Raw genomic sequence first — 20,666 nt, forward strand, 5'->3', positions numbered from 1 at the left:
GGCACGGACGGAGAGGGAGAGACCCGGACGCGGAGAGGGAGAGACACAGAGGCAGTGACAGAGAGGGAGGGACACGGGCAGAGACAGGGAGGGAAACAGAGACAGGGAGCCAAAGAGACACCGGCAAGGAGAGTGAGAGAGACAGAGAGAGACAGAGAGAGACAGAGAAGGAAAGAGGCGGGAGGGAGGGAGGGAGGGAAGGAAGGAAGGAAGGAAGGAAGGAAGGAAGGAAGGAAGGAAGGAAGGAAGGAAGGAAGGAAGGAAGGAAGGAAGGAAGGAAGGAAGGAAGGAAGGAAGGAAGGAAGGAAGGAAGGGAGAAGGGGAGACAGAGAGAAGACAGATGGTTAGTTTTAGGGCTCAGCCCGGCCTCCGCCTCCCCGCCCCCGGCCCCGACCCCCGGCCCGGCCCGCACCGAGACCCCCCACCCCCGGGGGAGCCAGACAGACGAACGGCAGAAGGAAAATACAAAGTCGCTAATTAGCAGGAAGTGGCGGGTTTGTTTATCCCGCTTTTAATTACCCCAGACTCCTAATTACATTTCCGCGCGGGACGGCCGCCCCCGGCCCCGGTCCTGCCCCCGGGCCCGGCCCTGCCCCGATTTCTGCTCTTAGTCCTGCCCCGCCCCTGTCCCTCCGCCGCTTCCGCCCCCCTTCCCCGCCTCCGTCCGACCCCCCCACCCCCACCCCGGGACCCCAAAGTCGCATCTTCCCCTCTCCCCCGCCCCGCAGCCTCCTCCAGGGTTCAAGGGCGCGCCGGTTGCCGCGGTAACGTTGCGGGCCGCAGCAGCCCCGTCACCCGGGTAACCGGCTCCAGGATCACACCAATCCCCCCCTCCAGCATCCCCCCCACACCCCCCCTCGCCGGGGGTCTCGGGCCCACCCCGGACCCTTGGGCCCGGGCTCCCTTCACCCCCCCCACCCCAAAGCCTCCCATCTGCTTCGGCGGAGCCCCAGGGGGTCCGGTCCTCCGGCTGCCGGGCCTTCCCCGGCTCCCCCAGGCCGCCATCCCTGCCCCGGGGCCCCCCGGGGCTCCCCGACCCTCAACTGTCCCCCGCAATCCTCGTGCCCCCCTCCGGCCCCAGGCCGCAGAGGCTGGGAGAGGAAGGCCGCCTAAGGGGGCGGTGGACAGAGTGCCCATCGTGACGGTTTGGAAGGAAGGTAAGTGACAGCAAAGTGCGGTCCGCTGGGAAAGGAGCGGGCATTATTGGGAAGGGGAAGGACGCCTGGCCCCTGGGGACCGAAGGGCGAGGGGGGTGAGGGGTGGGGTGACGAGGGAGGAATCCAGGCGCTGCGGGGGGGGGGGGGGGTTGGAAGGAGAGGGACCCGGAATGAGGGGGGCCAGGACGCCTGGGTCCGCATCATTTTCCCTCCCCGGTCTAAAGGGACCACAATTGAGGGAGACTGGACAGGGGCACTCACACCGACACTCACACCCCTACCTCTCGAAAGCCCCGCCCCCTGCCCCCTTTGCTGGCCAATAAAGAGGCAGCACGAGTGACCCAGGCCTGGGGGCCATATTGGGAGGGGAGGAGGGGGTGGCAGGGAAGGGAGTGGGGTTTGGGTAGGCCCTGCACATAAACACCGTCTCCCATCGGGGGACTCCAGTTCTCTTCCCTCCTTTACCCCGCCCCCCCTTTCCTCTTGGGCCCCCCAAACCTCCCCCGTCCCCCCAACTCCCTTGTTCCATATCGTGGCCATAGTTCTCCACAGAGGCTGGGGATGTGGCCTCTTTCCTTCCCTCTTCCTTCCAATCGGCCTTCCCAGCTTTCCCGAGTTTTCCCTTCCGCCCCCTCCTCAGTCACCTTCTTCTCTCCCGCCCCCCCTCCCCACTTCAAGGTCCCAGGCCTCGTCCCCCTCTTTACCCATTCCTCCCCATCCCCACCCCCCCACTTCAGTGTCCCAGGTCTTTAGCCCCCTTCCCCAACCTTCCCTTTCCCCCTTTGGGGTCCCAAGCCCCGTTTCCCCAGGCCTCCCCCACCCCTTCAGGGTCCCAGGCCTCTGGCCCCCTTCCCCAGCCCTCCCTAATACCACAGGGTGCTTTTGGATGATCCTCCTTAGGAACGGGCCTGAGGCGGGAGCCTAGGCCCTGGGGGGAAGCGGGGGCTGGTGGTGGGAGGGAGGGCGAGGGCGCCTGGGTCCCTCTTGCATAAGCAGCCCCCCACACCACCGCCCCCCCGCACTGAGCTGCCTGGGTTGTGTGTGCTGACGCGGGGCAGAGAGAGACAGAGAGAGAGAGAGTCCCGCGGCCACACCATGCCACGGGCCCAGGCAGGCGCCTAGCTGCTGCAGGTGTCAATTTATGCCGGAGATGAGGGCAGAGCCACCTCCCCCTTACACCCCCCCCCGTCTCTTCTCCCCTCTCCAACACCCCCCCCCCCCCCAGCTCCTACCCCCCCATCCAAGTCCCGAATCGGGCCGATCCCCCTTCCCCCACCCCAGGTGCCCGGAGCTTAGCCAACCCGCTCCCCTCCCCAACGCCAGTCCTAGTGCCCGGCTCCCCCTTTCCCCCTCCTCCTCCTCCCCCCCCCCGCGCATCTCACTCCCTTCCCTTCTCCCTACCCCCTGGGTCTCTACCTCCCTCTTCCTCCCTCAATCTCTCTGCCTCCTCCATGTCTCTCCCCTTCTGGCCCTCCGTCTCTCCCTCGGCCTCCATCCCCTTCTCCATCTTTAGCGCTCTTCCTTTTCCGCTTCCCTCCAGCCTCCTCTCTCTCCCCATCTCTCCTCATCACCCCCTCTCTCCCCCCCTCCATCTCTCCTCATCACCCTCTCTCTCCCCATCACCCTCTCTTTCTCCCTCTCCATCTCTCCTCATCACCCTCTCTCTCTCCCCATCACCCTCTCTTTCTCCCTCTCCATCTCTCCTCATCACCCTCTCTCTCTCCCCATCACCCTCTCTTTCTCTCTCCCCACCTCTCCTCATCACCCTCTCCCTATCTCCCTTCTTCACCCCTCTCTCTCCCCATCTCCCTTCTTCACCCTCTTTCTCTCCATCTCTCGTCACCCTCTCTCTCTCTCCCCTCATCTCCCTCTCTTTCTCACTCTTCGTCTCTCCCTCATCACCGTCTCTTTCTCTCTCCCCATCTCCCGCATCACCCTCTTTCTCTCCATCTCCCTTTCTCACCCTCTCTTCCTCTCCATCTCCCTTCCTCACGCTCTTTCTCTCTCCCCATCTCTCCTCACCCCCCTCTCTTTCCCTTTCCCCATCTCCCCTCATCTCCCTCTCTTTCTCTCTCTCCACATCTCCTCACCCTCTCTTTCTCTCCATCTCTCCTCCTCACCCCCTTTCTCCCTCTCCATCTCTCCCCATCACCCTCTCTTTCTCCCCATCTCTCCTGACTCTTTCTCTCGCTCTCTGTCTTTCCATCTCCCATCATCACCCTCTGTTTCTCCCTTTCCTCCTCTCTCGCTGCCCCCCCCCCCATCTTCCCACTCCCAGCCGTGAATCCCAAGCTGCTGGGGGATTTGGGGGGGGGGGGCGGGGAGAGGGCTAGAGGTGGGGAGACCCCTGCTTCATGCGTTCAGCTCCAGGCCGCAGGGCCTGCAGTGGGGAGCTCCCAAGAGGGGTGGGGGTGGGGGGCAATGGGAGGCCTCGTCCCCCTCCCCCGTCGCCCCCCGCCCCTGGATCCCCCTGCAGCAGGAGGGGCCCGGGGCGGGGGGAGAGGGGAGGGAGACGGAAACACACGGGGTCTGTGGGGCCGTTCAAAGAATCATTCATGGGGCCGGAGATGCCCGGAGACGCCGAGCCACGGGGAGACCCAGCCGGAGACCCAGGGATCGCCGGCCACCGACCCGCCTGACATGGCCAGGGACACCCACGGCCCCAAGACGGGGGTCTCCCCCGAGAGCGAGCCCCCGACGCCCCCTTCCCCGCTCTTACCTGCCTCAGTCCCGGGGCTGCGGCTCTCCCACGGGGCCGGCGAAGGGGGGACGGGGACGGAGGGGGACGGACGGAGAGGGGGAGGGGTCCCTCGGAGCCCCCCAGGCCCCCCCTAGGACCCCGCCCGCCTCCCTCCGGGGGGGAGACGACGGGAGGGGGGGAGGGAGGGGAGGGGAGGGGATGGGGGGGGTCTCAGCTCGGCCCCCCCCGGGGGCAGCAGGGATGGATCAGCCGATGCCGGGGATCAGGAAAGCTTTATGGAGGGGAGGGGGAGGTTGGAGGGCGGGCCGGGGGGTCGTGGGGAGGGGGATTCTTGGAGAGGAGGGTCGCGGGGAGGAGGGAGAGGGTGGGGGCCCCGGGCGGGGCGCTCAGCGGCGGGGCGGCCCGGACCCCCGGGGCCCGTCGCCGGAGCCCGCCCGCTCCGCCTCCATCGCAGCCCGCCACTGACGGAGCCGCCGGCCGAGCAGCCGCAGCAGCCCCGAGCGCGTCACCGACCCCCGCCCGCCCCCCCCCCCCGCAACCCCCGCCCCCCCCGGAGAGGACCGACAAAAGGAGCCCGAGGAGCGGGAGGGAGCGGAAGGCGGGGAGAGGAGGGGACCCCCGCGCCCAACAAAGCACAAGGGACAAGGATGGACGGCGACGGCGGAGGCGGGGACGGGGACCGGGAGCAGCCGCAGGCGGGGAGAAAGAAAGAGGCAGCCCACACCCGAGGAGGGCCGAGCAGGGCGGGAGAGACATCAGAGAAGATTCCTCGCCCCCAGCCCCGAGCCGCCTCTGTCCATCGCTCTCATTGATTTATTCCCCTTCGTGTCCGTCTGCGGCTGCGTCTCCCCCCCCAGACTGTCAGGTGTGTGTGGGACTGTCCCACTGGCCTCTGCACATCCGAGCCCTCAGCACATCCGACGGGATGAAGGACTGGCCGACAAGAGAGAGACGGAGGGAAGGGGACGAGCAGGGGGAGACGGGCAGGGAGGAGGGGGTCTCCGGAGGAAGGGGGGGTCCTAAAGAAAATGCCCAGAGAGGGCCCACCCCCCTCTTATCCCCGTCTCCCCCTGGAGGGCCTCTGCCCTCCCTGGGCTGTATTAAACTCTTTAAGACTATTGTCGGTATTTGTTAAGCGCTTACTATGTGCGGAGCGCTTTCTAAGCGCTGGGGAGGATACAAGGTGATCGGGTTGGCCCACGTGGGGCTCCCAGCCTTCCCCCCCATTTTACAGATGGGGGCACTGAGGCCCAGTGAAGTGACTTGCCCACAGTCACCCCGCTGACAAGGGGCAGAGAGGGGATTCGAACCCATGACCTCCGACTCCCAAGCCCGGGCTCTTGCCACCGAGAAGCAGCGCTCGGTACGATGCTTTTCACCGAGGAAGCGCTCAGTAAGTACGGTTGAAATACGATGGAATGGTGGGGGGAGGGGGCGGGGCTTTGCGGGACAAGGGGGCGGGGCCCGGGCGAAGGCGGGGTGGGGGCTGGTGGATAAGGGGGCGGGGCCCGCCTCCTGCTAAGGGGCCGTTGGCGGCGGGAGGGGGAGCAAATCGGGATTCCCCGGGTCGGAGGCGGGAGCCTTTCCACTCGACGGCCCAATCGCTGAGATCCGCTTTTTCCATCCTTCGACCCGCCTTCCCCCCCCCTCCCTCCCGCAACCCCCGACGCGCCGTTCCTATTGGTCCCGCCGGCTCCGCCGCGCTTCTCGACCAATCGGCGGCCGGTTCATAAAGTCGCACGTCACGTGCTCAAGGGACGGGGGCAAGGGACAGCGGAGGGGGGGCAGGGGGCGTCTGTGCGGAGGAGGAAGGCAGGGGAATTTCAGGGAAGGGGTTGCGGACGGCGTTTTCCTGCTTAGGGACGCGTTCTGCGGGGGCGGCAGGCGGGGCGTTTGGGAGACAATAGCCGAGCCCCGAAAAAACCCCAATCTCCTTTCCGTCCCTCCCCCGCCCCTCCTATTGGGACCGTCCGCCCGGCGCCCCCTCCAATCGCCAGCCGCCTCTCAAAGAGGCGCGTGATCCGGTGCCCATCCAGGCCCGCGGAAGAAACGGCGCCTTGGATTGGCGACGGCGCGGTTTCATTTGCATACGGGGGGGGGGGCCGCGCTCCGTGATTAATGACGCCCTTATGAATATGCAGGAGGGCCCGGAGCTTCCGCAGTGATGGCCGGCCTGGCGCTGGCCTTCCGCCGTCTGGGCGCTCTGTCGGGGGCCGGGGCGCTGGGGCTGGCCACCTACGGGGCGCACGGTCTGGGCGGCCGGGGGCACGGCGGGCAATGGGGAGGAGGAGGAGGAGGAGGAGGAGGAAGGGAGGGGGTGGGGAGGGTGGTCACGGCCCCCCAGTGGATTCTGGGTAATCCAGGCCCCCCAGGGGATTCTGGGTAATTCAGGCCAAGCGGGGCCCGGATCGATTTATTAATCAATCAGTGGTATTTATTGAACGCTCACCAGGTGCACTGAAGGGGGGGGGGGGCGTATGACCTAGTGGCTAGACCCCGGGCCTGGGAGTCGGAAGGACCTGCTCTCTCCTCGCTGCTCACGGTCTGCTGGTGTGACCTTGGGCCAGTCACTTCTCTGCGCCTCAGTTGCGTCAGCTGGGGAATGGGGATTAACGATAATCGATAATGATGGTACTTATTAAGCGCTTACTACGTGCCACAGGCACTGTTCTAGTCGCTGGCGTGGGTACATGATAATCAGGTTGGACACAGTCCGGGGCCCACATGGGACTCTCGGTCCTAATCCCCGTTTTGCGGATGAGGGGCCTGAGGGCCCAGAGAGGTGAAGTGAGTTGCCCAAGGTCACACAGCAGTGGCGGAGGCGGGATCAGAACCCGTGACCTTTCTGGCTCCCTAGTCCGGCCTCTCTCCCCTAGGCCGTGATGCTCCTCTCAAATTAGGTGTGCGAGGCCCAGGTGGAACAGGGATTGCGTCCAACCCGGTTAGTTTGTGTCTAGGCCAGTGCTTCGTCAGGTGCCGGGCCCATAGTAAGCACTTAACAAGGATCACGAGTATTATCGTCTCACGCCTCTGGGGTTTAGCGTCCTCCATCTGCAAAATGGGGGTTCGGCCAGTCGATCGTATTTTTTTGAGCGCTTGCTGTGTGCAGAGCACTGGACTAAGCGCTTGGGAGAGTCCAGTACAACAATATAACAGGCACATTCCCTGCCCACGGTGAGCTCGCAGCCTAGAGGGGGAGACGGACACGCATAGGAATAAATCAGTGACGGATATGGACGTAAATGCTGGGAGGTTGGGAGAGGGGGATGAATAAAGGGAGTGAGTCAGGGTGAGGCAGAAGGGAGTGGGAGAAGAGGAAAGCTGGGCTTAGTCGGGGAAGGCCTCTTGGAGGAGATGGGCCTTCAATAAGGCTTGGAAGGCCGGGAGACTCATCGTCGGATTCAATCCCTGTTCTCCCTCCTACTTAGATTGTGAACCCCGTGTGGGACCGCGTTAGCTTGGATCCACCCCAGCGTTTAGTACAGGGCTGGGCACATTGTAAGCACTCAACAAATACCATACCATCATTACTATTATTATTATTATTATACTACAAAAGCTAGGTGGTGGGGAAAGGTGAGTGGCGGGACCTGAAGTGGGGCGGGATTCATACCGCCCTTACACTTACCTGGTTCCTAAACGGCTACCAGAAAAGACAATCTAGGGGTTCCGTCCCCTTCCCCTTTAGCGGAGGCGGGACTTTATAAGCCTAAATTGCCCAGATCGGCTGCCACGCTTTAACCCGTCACTTGCCACCCACAGGTTTCGACTTGCGCTCTCCGGACGAATACCGGAGGGAGGTGAGTTTCGACCCCATCTCCCCATCCAGGATAATAATAATCCATCAGTCGTATTTATCATCGAGCGCTTACCGTAGGCCGAACGCTATGCTAAGCGCTTGGGAGGATACAGTGCCAATTATGATAATTGGGGTATTTAAGTGCTGGGATAGAAACAGGCAATGGGGTTGGACGCAGTCCCTGTCCCACATGGGGCTCAGTGTACTAAGCGCTTGGGTGAGGACAATAGAAGAGAGTTGGCAGATGGGTTCCCTGCAATTAGCTTAGTAGTGATAATTTCAAATTGTAGTATCTGTAAAGGACTTACTACGTGCCCTGTACTAAGCGTTGGGGTAGTTACAAGGTGAGGTTGCCCCATGGGGCCCATAATCTAAGTAGGAAAGAAAACAGAATATAGAATCTCCATTTCACAGCTGAGGGAACAAGTAAGTTAGAGAAGCAGCGTGGCTCAGTGGAAAGAGCATGGGCTTTGGAGTCAGAGGTCATGAGTTCGAATCCCAGCTCTGCCACTTGTCAGCTGTGTGACTGTGGGAAAGTCACTTAACTTCTCTGGGCCTCAGTTACCCCATCTGTAAAATGGGGATTAAGACTGTGAGCCCCATGTGGGACAACCTGATTCCCCCGTGTCTCCCCCAGCGCTTAGAACAGTGCTTTGCACATAGTAAGTGCTTAACAAATACCAACATTATTATTATTATTAAGTGCCCAAGGTCCCGCAGCAGACAAGTGGAGTCAAGATTAGACCACAGGACCTCTGACCTATTGATCTTTCCGAGGTGTGAGGAAGAGAAGCGGGGGGCCAACTCCCATGTCCTGGGGGGAGGAAGCAGGTGTGCCTGTCTGACTGGGGGGTTGGCAGGATGCCTGAGTCCCTAAGAGAAGCATAGCGTGACCCGCTGTCCACTCCTCCGCAGCTCTTCGACAAAGCCAACAAGCACCACTTCCTGCACAGCCTGGCACTCCTGTCTGTCCCCCTCTGCCGCAAGCCCCTCTTGGTAAATTTCCCGAGAACCCCTCCCCGCCCCACTGCCGCCCTCTTCGAAGGGAGTTGGGGGGAGGAGGCCGGTGGGGAGGGGGCGTGAGGGTTGTCACAGGTTTCCTAGTAGATGGGAAGCCACCTGTGGGATGCTTGAGTCCCCAGGATGAGTGGGAGCGGGAAGGGGATAAAGCAAGGGGCTGGGAAAACCAAACTCTCTGGGAAGGGAGTAAGGGGAGGGGGCTGACTGACACCCCCCTTCTCTCCCATCCCTCCTCTCCTCCACCCTGTCCTCTCCCATCCCTCCCCGTCTCCTCTCCCACGCCATCCTCTCACACCCCCAACCCTCCCACAGGCCGGCTCGCTGCTCGGCTCTGGAATGATCCTGTTCTGCACCAGCTTCTACTACCATGCCATTAGCGGGGACCCCTGCCTCGTGAAGATGGCCCCCGTTGGGGGCTCCCTCCTCCTGCTGGGCTGGCTGTCCATGGCCCTCTGAGCCCCCCTCCCCTCAGCACCTGGAGGAAGGCGGGGGCCGGGGCGGGGGGCTGGAGGAAGCAGCTCCGGCCCCGTCGATAAACCTTCCCCCAGACTCACGACTGGCAAGTTTATTCAGTGCAGGAGGAGGATTCCGAGCCACCCAGCTCCACTTTTAGCCCACCTGGGCTACTCACTTCCGAAAGACGGCAAGAATTGGGACCAGGCCCCGCAGACACGGAGAACCGGAAACCTATCTTTCCTGTCTGCGCTGTGGGCAGGGAATGTGTCTGTTACATTATCTTGTACTCTCCCAAGCGCTCGGTACAGTGCTCTGCACACTGTAAGCGCTCGATAAATCCGATTGAATTCATGAATGAACGGGAGACCGGCCGAAGCCAGGCGGAAGGGGCAAAGAGGGCTTGGGTTGCCGGAGGTCGTCAAGGTTCATGCCTGGTACATAAGGAAGCGCTTAATAAATACAATAATAATAATGACTTGTCGACTCACTGATTAAAGGGAAATAATGATATGACTAATTGTGGTATTTGCTAAGCACCCATTCTATGCCAAGCACTGTGATCGATACAGCACAATCAAGTCCCCATCTCAGTCAGTCACTAGTATTTATTGAGCACTTACCTACTGGGGGAAGCAGCGTGGCTCAGTGGAAAGAGCACGGGCTTGGGAGTCAGAGGTCATGGGTTTGAATCCCAGCTCCGCCACTTGTCAGCTGTGTGACTGTGGGCGAGTCACTTCACTTCTCTGGGCCTCAGTTCTCTCATCTGTAAAATGGGGATGAAAGACTGTGAGCCTCATGTGGGACAATCTGATGACCCTGTATCTCCCCCAGCACTTAGAACAGTGCTCTGCACATAGTAAGCACTTAACAAATACGAACATTATTATTATTACTGTTTGCAGAGGACTGGACTAAGCGCTTGGGAGAGAGCAATATAACTGACGCATTCCCTGTCCATATGAGTCTGTTATATTGCTATATTGGTCTCTCCCAGCTGTTTAGTCCAGTGCTCTGCAACAGTAAGCACTCAAAAAGTATGTTTGGCTGACTGATCAAATGGGGCTCTTGTCTGAGGGAGATTTTTTTTCCTATGGTATTTGTGAAGCGCTTACTATGTGCCAGGCATTGTGGTAAGTGCTGGGGTAGATCCAAGTTAATCAGTTTGGACAGAGTCCCTGTCCCTTGTGAGGCTCATAGTCTTAATCCCCATTTTCCAGATGAGGGAACTGAGGCACAGAGGAGTGAAGTGATTTGCCTGAGGTCACAGAGCAGGCCCAGGGCAGAGCTGGGATTAGAACCCAGATCTTCTGAGTCTCATAATAAGAACTGTGGTATTTGGTAAGCACTGGGATAGATAGAAGATAATCAGGTTGGACACAGTCTCTATCACACATGGGGAAGGGGGATCGGGGATTGATGTACTAGGGGGTTTGAAGCCCAGGAAGAAATAGCTAAATACATAATCGAATGGACAAAATGAAAACTAACGGGTGTGCATAATTGAGGATGGGCATGAAATATATGTGCTAAAGGGTGGCTTGGATTGAAATGCCAGGGGAAATAATAAAAATTGTGGTATTTGTTAAGTGCTTACTATGTGCCAGGCACTGTACTAAGCAGTGGGGTAGCTACAGAGTTAATTGGGTTGGACACAATTAGTCAGGGCTAATCTGGAGAAGGTGGGATTTTGGGGGAGAGCTTTAAATCAATCAGTGGTATTTATTGAGCGCTTACTGTGTGCACACTAGTGTTGGGAGAGTACAACACAGAAGGAAGACACTTTCACTGTCCACAAGGAGAACTGGAACTGAACAAAAAGAGAACTGTTGTCTGGAAGATTAAGAGGGTGGAGAAAGTTCTCAGCACAGGGAATGGTAATAATAATCATGGTATTTGTTAAGCGCTTATTATATGCCAAGCACTGTTCTAAGGGCTGGGGTAGATCCAAGCTAATCATGTTGGACACAGTCCCTGTCCCACCTGGGGCTCACAGTCTTAATCCCCATTTTACAGATGAAGTCACTGGGGCCCAGAGAAGTGAAATGACTTGCTGAAGATCACACTGCAGACACATGGCAGAGCCGGGATTAGAACCGACATCCTCTGACATGCACAGCACTAGGCCGACCTGCTTCTTGTGAACAGAAACTCCTTATTGTTGGCTTTAAAGCACGCAGTTACCTTGCCCCATGCGTCCCTCAACCTCTCTGATTTCCTACTCCAACCCAGCCAACACACTTCGCTCCTCTACTGTCTTCGTTACCTCTTTCTGGGCAGGGGACGCGACCACCGACACTGCATTACTGTCCTCTCCGAGCGCCTGGTACAGTTCTCTGTAAGTAAGTGCTAAATAAATAAGTTCGATTGATTGAGTGGTTGGAGGCAACATGGAAAGAACACAGGCCTGGAAGTCAGAGGACCTGAGTTCTAATCCTGACTCTGCCCCTTGTCTGCTGCGTGACCTTAGGGCACGTCACTTAATTTCTCTTTGCCTCAGTTTCCTCATCTGTAAAATGGGAATGAAGAACTGAGGTAGTGGATAGAGCCTGCGCCTGGGAGTCAGAAGGTCATGGGTTCTAATGCTGGCTCTGCCACTTGTCTGCTGGGTGACCTTGGGCAAGTCACTTCACATCTCCGTGCCTCAGTTACCTCATCTGTAAAATGGAGATTGAGACTGTGAGCCGCAAGTGGGACGGGGATTATGTCCAAACCGATTTGCTTGTATCCACCCCAGTGCTTAGTACAGTGCCTGGCACATAGTAAGTGCTTAACAAATACCGTTATTATTATTATTACCCCAGCACTTAGTACAGTGTCTGGCACGTAGTGTTGAACAAATGACATAATCATTATTATCATTCATCATCAGGAGAATGAAGATTGGGGAATAGTTAGCTAGTTGGTGGAGCAAAGAGTATGAGCTGTGTCGTGGGGAAAAAAATATAGGAAGTGCTGAGGTCTGGGAGAGGGAAAGAGGAAGGGGAGTGGAGCCCGGCGGGCAACGTCCCCCCAGAGTGAGCACCACGGGCCGCGCTCACCCCGGAGACCACCGGAGGAGAGCGGGGAGGGGGTGCTCTGGAGCCAGTCCATCAATCGATCAAGGAGTAGTATTTATTGAGCGCTTACTACTTGCAGAGCACCAAGGGAGAGAAGGCGGCAGGAGATCTGGTAGATACTGATCAACGGCTTTAATAGTAATAATTATGGTACCTGTTAAGCACTTACTACGTGCCAAGCATTGTTCTAAGAGCTGAGGTAGATCCAAGTTAGGTTGGACACAGTCCCTGTCCCACATAGGGCTCACACTCTTAATCCCCATTTTAAAGATGAGGTAACTGAGGCTCAGAAAAGGGAAGTGACTTGACCAAGGTCACACCGCAGATATGTGGTAGAGCCGGGATTCAAACCATGACCTTCTGACTCCCAGGCCTGTGCTTTATCCACTAAGCCCCAGAAGCAGCTGTCCCCTACTAGCCCTTTCTCCCAATCCTGGTAGAATTATAATAATTATTAATAATAATAGTGGTATTTGTTAAGCGCTTACTATAAGCACTGGGGTAGATCCAAGCTAATCAGGTTGGACCCAGTCCCTGTGGACCCAGTCCCTGTCCCACAGTCTTCATCCCCATTTTACAGATGAGGTAACTGAGGCCCAGAGAATAAATACGATCGAATGAATGAAAGTGGCTGGCCGAAGGTCGCACAGCAGACAAGTGAGGGAGTCGGAGTTAGAACCCAGATCCTTCTCACTCCCAGGCTCATACTCCATGCATTAGGTCACGCCGATTGGAAACAATCAATAGCATTTATTTCGGAAATACTTTGTGTCGAGCACTGTACAAGGCGCTTGGGAGAGTACGATGTAACAGAGGCGAGAGACACATCAGCTTGGCCTTGTGGAAAGAACTTGAGCCTGGGAGTCAGCGAATCTGGGTTCTAATCATTCATTCAGTAGTATTTATTGAATGCTTACTATGTGCAGGGCACTGGACTAAGCGCTTGGAATGGACAATTCGGCAACAGAGACAATCCCTGCCCAATAACGGGCTCACAGTCTAAACGGGGGAGACAGACAGCAAAGCAAAAGAGAACAAAACAAAACCAAATCATCAAGATAAATAGAATCATGGAGATATACATGAGAAGGAGAAGCAGCGTGGCTCAGTGGAAAGAGCGTGGGTTTGGGAGTCAGAAGTCACGGGTTCTAATCCCGGCTCTGCTGCGTGTCAGCTGTGTGACTTTGGGCAAGTCACTTCACTTCTCTGGGCCTCAGTTACCTCAATCTGTAAAATGGGGATGAAGACTGTGAGCCCCACGTGGGACAATGTGATTACCTTGTATCCCCCCAGCGCTTAGAACAGTGCTTGGAACATAGTAAGCGCTTAACAAATGCCATTATTATTATTGCTTCTCATTAACACAATAAATAGGGCGATAAGCTCCGCCACTCGTCTCTCCTGGGACCTTGGGGGAGTCGCTTCACTTCTCTGGGCCTCGGCTCCCTCGTCGGTAAAATGAGGATCCATTCCAAGCGCTCAGTCCAGTGCTCTGCGCAGAGTGCGCGCTCAATAAATACTATTGAATGACTGATTAAGACTGTAAGACAGACCCACGTGGGCCGGGCGCGTCCAAGCTGATTGTCTTCTATTTCCTCCAGCGCTTAATGCAATGCCCGGCACATAGGGGGCGCTTCATAGGGAGTCTTGTGAGTTAAGCGCTCAAAAGATAGGGCGGAATGAGGGGAGCGCCTGCGCCCGCCGGGTTCGGCTTCCTCCGTTTCCAGCGAAGGGGGCGTGGCCTATGCCAAGGGGCGGGGACAGGCGGGAAGGGGCGTGGTCACGGAACGAAGCCCCGCCCGCCACGGGGGAGCAGATCGGCGCGATGCCCCCCCCCCAGGTCCCTTCTTCTGCGCAGGCGCACGGGACGCCGCCGGACCGAGGGGGCGTGGCGAGGATCCGGAGCCCCGCCCCCGTGGGGGGGAGAGCGACGCTCTGTCGGAGGGGGGCGCTCTGTCGCGCAGGCGCACGAGGCGCCCCCTCCCCGGCCTGCCCTGCCGCCGCGGCCCTGTAGGGGGCGTGTCCGGGGGCGGGGCTCGGAGTCGGCGACGCCGCCGGGGCTCGGCTGCAGGTAAGACGGCGCCGCGCGGGGGGCGTCCGTCGGGAAGCCCCCTCCCCTTTCCCCTGCACCCCCACACCGGGGACCCAGGACGCCCGGCCTCCCCTCTGCCCGCGGGACACTTTCTGCCTCTGTGTCTCCCTCTTTGTCCCTCTTGTCTGTCTCTGTATCTCTCTCGTCTCTCTCTGTGTCTCTGTATCCCTCTGTGTCTCTCTCGTCTCTCTCTGGGTCTCCGTCTTTGTCTCTCTGCCTGCCTCCGATTCTCTGGGTCTCCGTCTTCGCCTCTGTCTCTGTGTCCGTCTTTGTCTCTCTTGTCTGTCTCGGTGTCTCCGTCTCTCTGCGTCTCCGTCTTTGTCTCTCTTGTCTGTCTCTCCGTCTCTCTCTGCGTCTCCGTCTTTGTCGCTCTGCTTCTGCTTCTCTGTGTCCCCGTCTTTGTCTCTCTTGTGTTGTCTCTGTGTCTCCGTCTGTGTGCGTGTCTGTCTCTCTGTGCGGTGCACAGACTCCGTGTGTCTCTGTCCATGCGCCCGCGGGCCCTGCCGCTTCCCCGTGGGTGTGAGCGGCCGTGACTCAGACCCCGGTCGGGGGAGGGGAATCCCGGGCTGGGAAGGGGTCGCCCCTGCAGGCCCCTGCAGTCCTTCTCCCCGGTCCACCCCCCCGGGGCAACCGGCTCCATTGGGAAAGACCCTCGGGCGAGGACAGGCCCCTTATGGGGCAACCCACACCCCGGAGCGGGGCTGCCCAAGGGTTAGAGCCCGGGCCCGGAGACCTGTCTCTACAAGGACCCGGGTTCTCATCCAGCCTCCGGCCCCCCTCTGCTGCGAGACCTTAGGCGGCTCACTTCCCCGACCCTCATTTCCCTCGCCTGGAAAATGGGGATCAAAACTGTGAGCCCCATGTGGGACTGGGGCCAACCCGATGGGTTTATTTGCACCCCAGCGCTTAGAACGGCGCCTGGCACCTAGTAAGCGCTTAGCAAGTACCAGAAAAAGGTGGGAGGGAGCCAACGTACCGATGGAGTCACTGGAGGTTGGGGGGGTGCTATGTAGGAGGAGCCTCTCCCTAGCACATTGTGGTCCACCGAGGACGGAAGGGCCTTGCAGATGGCAGTGGGTGGGGCACCCCAGGAGGCGGAGGGGTTGGTTTCCTGGCTTTCCCTCCCCCCGCCCCCCCATCGGGGGAAAGGAAGGGAGGTCCCTGAATTCATCCTTCCTCCCATCCAGGGCCTGCCGCCCCGGAACCCGGTGGATGCCCCCGATGGCAGGTGAGGCGGGGGCTGGGCCGGTCGGGGAGGGGAAGAGGCGGGGAGGCTTTGGGGGTGCTTGAGGTGGGGGGTCGGGGGGTCTGGTCAGAGATTCCCGGAAGAAGTGCCTGGGATGAACCCGTCACCGGGCAGGGATTGTCTCTATCTGTTGCCGAATTGTACGTTCCAAGCGCTCGGTACGGTGCGCTGCACATAGTAAGCGCTCAAGAAACACCATGGAATGATACACCCTGCCCTTTTCTCCTCCTCCCCCAACCTTCTGAACCTCCCCAATTCCGCCTCCCTCGCCTGTTTTTTTCATCTCTTAGAACAGTGCCTGGCACATAGTAAGGGCTTAACAAAATACCATTAAAAAGCCTTTGTGTCCCTCTCTCCCTCCCTCCCTGTCGCTCGCTCCTCTGCCACTTTTCCGACTCCACCTCCCTCTCTGCCTCTCCTTGGCAAGGCCCCAGGCAGTGGGTTTGGGTTCCTTGGACAAAGGGCGAAGCAGAGAAACGGAGAAGCGGCGTGGCCTAGCGGATAGAGTCCCGGCCCGGGTGTCGGAGAACCTAGATTCGAATCCCGGCCCTGCCGCTTGTCCGCTACGTGATCTTGGACAAATCGCTTAGCTTCTCTGGGCCTCAGTTCCCTCATCTGTAAAATGGGGGATAGGACCGTGGCCCCATGTGGGACCCGGGCTGTGTCCAACCTGATTCATTCAGTCGTATTTATTGAGCATTTACCGTGCGCAAAGCACAGTAGTAAGTGTTCGATGAGTTTGGATCTCTCCCTGCGTGTAGTGCCCGGTTCCTAGTAAGTGCTTAACAGATAACATTTAACAAAAAAATGTCGGTGACATCGCTAGCTGCCATGGTGCTGGAGATTGAGGTCTGGAGATCTGAGGGTTCCCCCCTCCACCGATCCTCCCCCAACCCCTTTCTTTTTGTTTCTCCCTAGGTTATGTGCCCAAGGGGTACTCGTCACCCCCCTATCCTGCCGCCCCGGTCCTGTACCCCGAGCCCCCGGCTCCCCCGGGCCCCGGCTTTTCCCTGTTCCCCTCCCCGGGAGCCCCCGCCCCGCCCGAACCAGTGGCCCCCAGTGGCCCCTACCTGCCCCTCGGTACCCACGTCCCCCCGGGGCTCGACTGCCTCATCCAGGTGAGTGTGGCTGCGGGGGCGGGGGGCGGCGTGATGCAGGTGGCAGCCGGGAGACCGATCCCCCACCCTTTCCTCAGCCCCGAGGGGGCAGAGGGGCCCTGGGCTCTCCCGTCCTCCCAGCCGTCCCTGAAGCTCGCAGTGTAGGGATTGGAATTGAAAAGCAAGGTAGCCTAGTGGACAGAGCCTGGGCCTGGGAGTCAGAAGGATCTGGGTTCTAATCCCCGTTCCACCACGTGCCTTCCGTGTGATCCTGGGCAAGTCATTTCCCTTCTTTGGGCCTCAGTTACTTCATCTGTAAAATGGGGATCGAGTCCGGGAGTCCCATGCGCCGCAAGGACTGTGTCCAACCTGATTATCTTGGACCTACCCCAGCGGTTAGTATAGTGCCTGGCCAATAGTAAACACTTAACAGATCCCATTTTCATTATCATTGCCATTAACATCTATAATTCTGCCTCTGGGGTGTGTCTCTCTTGGTCTCTGTGTGTCTCTTTCCGCTAGATTGACCAGATCTTGATCCACGAGAAGGTCGAGCAGGCGGAAGGTGAGGAGCGGGGGCTGGAGTCCCGGGGGAGGGAAGGAGAAGTTTGAGGGGGTCGGCAGGTGGGGCGGAGGGCCCTTCGCCTGCAGCGTGAAAAGTCAGCCCCTTCCTTCACGCGAGGCAGGTTGGATTTCTTCCACCCCCTCACGCCAGTTGGGATGGGGAATAATAATAATCGTGGTGCTCTTTAAAGCGCTTTCTATGTATCGAGCACTGTACTGAGCGCTGGAGGAGATACAGGGTAATCGGGTCGGATTACCTAGTCCCCGACCCCCGTGGGACTCACTGGCTAAAGAGGGAGAACGGGGATGGAATCCCCATTTTAGGAATGAGGAAACTGAGGCCCAGAGGAGTGAAATGACTTGTCTCAAGGTTGCCCAGCAGGCAAGCGACGGAGCTGGGATGAGGACCCGAGTCTCCTGACTCTCGGGCCCGGGCTCTTTCCACTAGGCCCGGTTCTTGTGCGTCTGGGTGCCTTCTCTCCCCACCCGTGTTCTGGACCGGAAGGGATAGGGACCTGGGGCGAGCCTGGCGGCGTACAGGACGTCTGGGATGAGCGGGGGGCTCGTAGTCCCAGGTGAAGCTCGGCCAACGGCCGGCCCCCGCCCCTGACGGCCCGCGTCCCCTCTCCCCCCCCCCCCCGGCCCGCGCTGTCCGTCTCGGTCCCCGCAGGTTTCCTGGGCCGCCGGAGCTGTCGCCGCTACGAGCTGTGCGGGGGTCCGGGCTGGGGGCCGCTGCAGGCGGCGGAGGAGTCGGCCCTGTGTGCCCGGCTCTGCTGCGGGACCCGTCGCCCCCTCCGGGTCCGGGTGGCCGACGCCTCCGCCCGTGAGGTCCTGCGGCTCAGCCGCACGCTGCACTGCGGAGCCTGCTGCTTCCCCTGCTGCCTCCAGGAGGTGAGGCCCAGAGGAATGGGAGACCGGGCGGGCGGGCGGTGGGAGCGGGGCGACGGCTGGAAGGCCCCGGCTGTGGGGCGGGGAGAGGGAGAGGAGAGTTGGGAGCGCCCGTCCCGTGGGGTCAGGGAGAGGCAAGTTGGGAGCTCCCGGCCTGTGGGGAGAAGGAGAGGAGCACTGGGAGACCATGCTGGGAGAGGGAGGGGAGAGTTGGGAGCTCCCGGCCTGGGGAGAGGGGGAGAAGAGGGTTGGGAGACGATGCTGGGAGAGGAGATTTGGAGACCCCGGCAGGCGGTCGGAGGGTAGAGGGGGAGGAGAGGCAGGAGCAGGTGCAGGTGGGTCTCGGGTGAGGAACCGAGGAGGGGTAGGGGAGGACCAGCACGCTGCGGGCACCGAGCCTTCTCTCTGTGCACCCTTCCCCGCTCCCCCTTTCCCTCAGCTGGAGGTGCAGGCCCCCCCGGGCACCACCATCGGGCACGTCCTGCAAACCTGGCACCCCTTCGTGCCCAAGTTCTCCATCCAGAACGCCGAGCGCCAGACGCAGCTGCGCGTCGTGGGGCCCTGCTGGACGTGCAGCTGCGGGAGCGACACCAACTTTGAGGTGCCGGGGGACGGGACGGGGAGCCCGGGTGTGGGCGGGAGCCCCCGCACGCAGCCGAGCCGCCCTCACCCCGCCCTCTGCCCTCAGGTGAAGACGAAGGACGAGTCGCGGAGCGTGGGGCGGATCAGCCGGGACTGGGGCGGGCTGGAGCCCGGGGCCGCCAGCCGCACGGACGACTTCGGCCTGCAGTTCCCGCTCGACCTGGACGTGCGCGTGAAGGCGGTGCTGCTGGGGGCCGCTTTCCTCATCGTGAGTCTCCCCTCCGCACCCCCCCCCCCCCCACCAGACGCTTTGGCTTCCGGTCTGCTCCCTCCCCTCCGGCGCCTCTCCCGATCAACCCGGCAGTGGTATTTATTGAGCGCTTCCTGGGTGAAGAACATGTACTAAGTGCTCAAGAAAGTCGGCTACACCAGAGTCACCCATAAGATAGTCTTCCCTCTGAGAAGGGGGAAGAGAATGAGGAGGGGGAGGCTGGCTGCGTGGCACAGGGGTTGGCGGGTGGAGCTCAGGAATGGGTCGGGGGTGTTGCTCAATGGGAGCGAGAGATGGGGACGGTCAGGGAGAAGAGGTTCAGAGAGGCCCCTTCACATCGGTACCCCGCTCAGCCCCTCCTCACTGGTACCTTCCTCGACCCCTCCTCACTGATACCTTCCCGGGCCCCTTCTCTTCCTAGAACTACATGTTCTATGAGAAGACAGGAGAAAAGATCTCAGACTCCCCAGGCGTCACCAGTTAGAGAATCTCCTCTCCGGGTCCATCCGAGACAACCGAGATGGCCGCCGCCCACCTGACCCGGCTCCACGACCCGAGACGGGCCCGCCCGCCATCCGTCCGCGACGGTGGCTCCCCGAGGAAACCAAAGAGCTGGATCTGACTGTTGAGGCCCTAAGGTCGCGGATGGGTCCAAATGGTGGGGAAACTGGGCTGGAGCTTGGAGCTCCAGGGGCCCTCCTGTTTCTCAGGGCCGGGGGCCGGGTATATGCTGCATGCGCTCATTGCTAAGGGTCTTTGTATCGGGACCCTTCCCCTCACCGCGCCTCCCTGACCCCTTCCATGGGTTCTTCCCATTCTCTTAGTCATCCATGATGGCCACCCCCCACTGCCCTGGTATCTGAGGTGGTAGAGGAGACTCCTGCCTCCTCTGTCTCCCTCCGCCTCTTCTCTCTCCCCTCATACCTCTATCCCCTCTGAACCTTCCAACCGCTCTCGGTCCCCGTCACCCGTTTCCTTCTCCTCTTCTGTAATCAGAGGGGTCGGCGAGTCCACTCAGCTCGTCACCACCCACGGAGGAAAGTGCCTTCAGCATTCAGGGACTTCTCAGATGCTCCCGTCAGGGGTCACCCTGCCCTCGGAGGCTGAGTCGGTGCCCGCCCCGCCCCTCCCAACTCTTCCTAACTGGTGCTCACTGCAGCTTCCCGTGTGCCTTATTTAACTGCCCCCCTCAGCCGAGCCCTGCCATGCCAAAGGCTGATGGAGGGGGAACGTATCTTTGTATCGCATATAAACGTTTTAACTTTTTGGATGTCGGAAGCGCCGCGCATTGAGGGATGGAATGGCTACCCCAAGCCGGTCGGGAAAGTGGAGGAGAGAGCTGAGGCGGCCGTGTTAACCGTCCAGACGGTTCTCTCCTTAGTCCAGGAGAGCGGTTGGTGCAGTTTAAGACGGCGGCCCTTCGCAAAGCCAGAGATTCACTCTGTTGCTCTCCCGTACCCAGCTTGGCTTCAAGATGGCAGCTTCCGGAAGGTGGTCCGACATGGCCGCTCTCACCATCCAAGATGGCAGCCTCCAGAGGGCAAAACGAACCCTCTTAAAATCCAGTAAGGTCCCCCTCGACGTCCATCGTGACAGCACCAATCCCCAGGCTCAGTCCCATGATGCGGTGAGCCAGGGAGTGGGGGCAGTTGGGGGGGGGTTGGCAGATGCCTCACCCCACCTCTTTCCACGACGGCTGGAGAGGAGGGAAGCGGGAGAGACTCCCCACCCCTCCTC

At 59.9% G+C, this 20,666-nt stretch overlaps 2 protein-coding genes across 3 annotated transcripts; both read left to right on the plus strand.

Annotated features, from left to right (window-relative positions):
- Positions 1 to 5,204: 5,204 nt before the first annotated feature.
- On the plus strand, positions 5,205 to 9,608 carry TMEM256 (transmembrane protein 256). Of its 2 annotated transcripts, none has more exons than XM_029056217.2 (4): positions 5,205 to 5,251; positions 7,621 to 7,658; positions 8,573 to 8,653; positions 8,990 to 9,608. In XM_029056217.2, the coding sequence occupies exons 1-4, from the start codon at positions 5,227 to 5,229 to the stop codon at positions 9,131 to 9,133; spliced, it is 288 nt and encodes a 95-aa protein (XP_028912050.1). In that variant the 5' UTR covers positions 5,205 to 5,226; the 3' UTR covers positions 9,134 to 9,608. The 2 variants fall into 2 exon arrangements, with proteins under 2 accessions (XP_028912050.1, XP_028912049.1); XM_029056216.1 differs by lacking the exon at positions 5,205 to 5,251 and adding an exon at positions 5,991 to 6,107.
- Positions 9,609 to 14,216: 4,608 nt separating this feature from the next.
- Positions 14,217 to 20,204, plus strand: PLSCR3 (phospholipid scramblase 3). Its single transcript, XM_029056213.2, has 8 exons — positions 14,217 to 14,260; positions 15,469 to 15,509; positions 16,446 to 16,645; positions 17,147 to 17,189; positions 17,859 to 18,079; positions 18,516 to 18,677; positions 18,765 to 18,926; positions 19,351 to 20,204. Exons 2-8 carry the CDS (start codon positions 15,494 to 15,496, stop codon positions 19,411 to 19,413), a joined length of 867 nt encoding a protein of 288 aa, XP_028912046.1. The 5' UTR covers positions 14,217 to 14,260; positions 15,469 to 15,493; the 3' UTR covers positions 19,414 to 20,204.
- The last annotated feature ends 462 nt before the right edge of the window (positions 20,205 to 20,666 follow it).

The sequence above is a fragment of the Ornithorhynchus anatinus genome, chromosome X5, assembly GCF_004115215.2.
Source record: "Ornithorhynchus anatinus isolate Pmale09 chromosome X5, mOrnAna1.pri.v4, whole genome shotgun sequence".
Lineage (NCBI taxonomy): Eukaryota > Metazoa > Chordata > Mammalia > Monotremata > Ornithorhynchidae > Ornithorhynchus > Ornithorhynchus anatinus.

Coding starts and splice junctions, on each gene's coding strand:
- PLSCR3 (XM_029056213.2), top strand. Junction 17,190..17,858: donor GAAGGTCGAGCAGGCGGAAG/GTGAGGAGCGGG, acceptor CGGTCCCCGCAG/GTTTCCTGGGCCGCCGGAGC. Junction 18,678..18,764: donor GGAGCGACACCAACTTTGAG/GTGCCGGGGGAC, acceptor CTCTGCCCTCAG/GTGAAGACGAAGGACGAGTC.
- TMEM256 (XM_029056216.1), top strand. CDS start 6,023: ATGGCCGGCCTGGCGCTGGCCTTCCGCCGTCTGGGCGCTCTGTCGGGG. Junction 7,659..8,572: donor CGGACGAATACCGGAGGGAG/GTGAGTTTCGAC, acceptor ACTCCTCCGCAG/CTCTTCGACAAAGCCAACAA. Junction 8,654..8,989: donor TCTGCCGCAAGCCCCTCTTG/GTAAATTTCCCG, acceptor ACCCTCCCACAG/GCCGGCTCGCTGCTCGGCTC.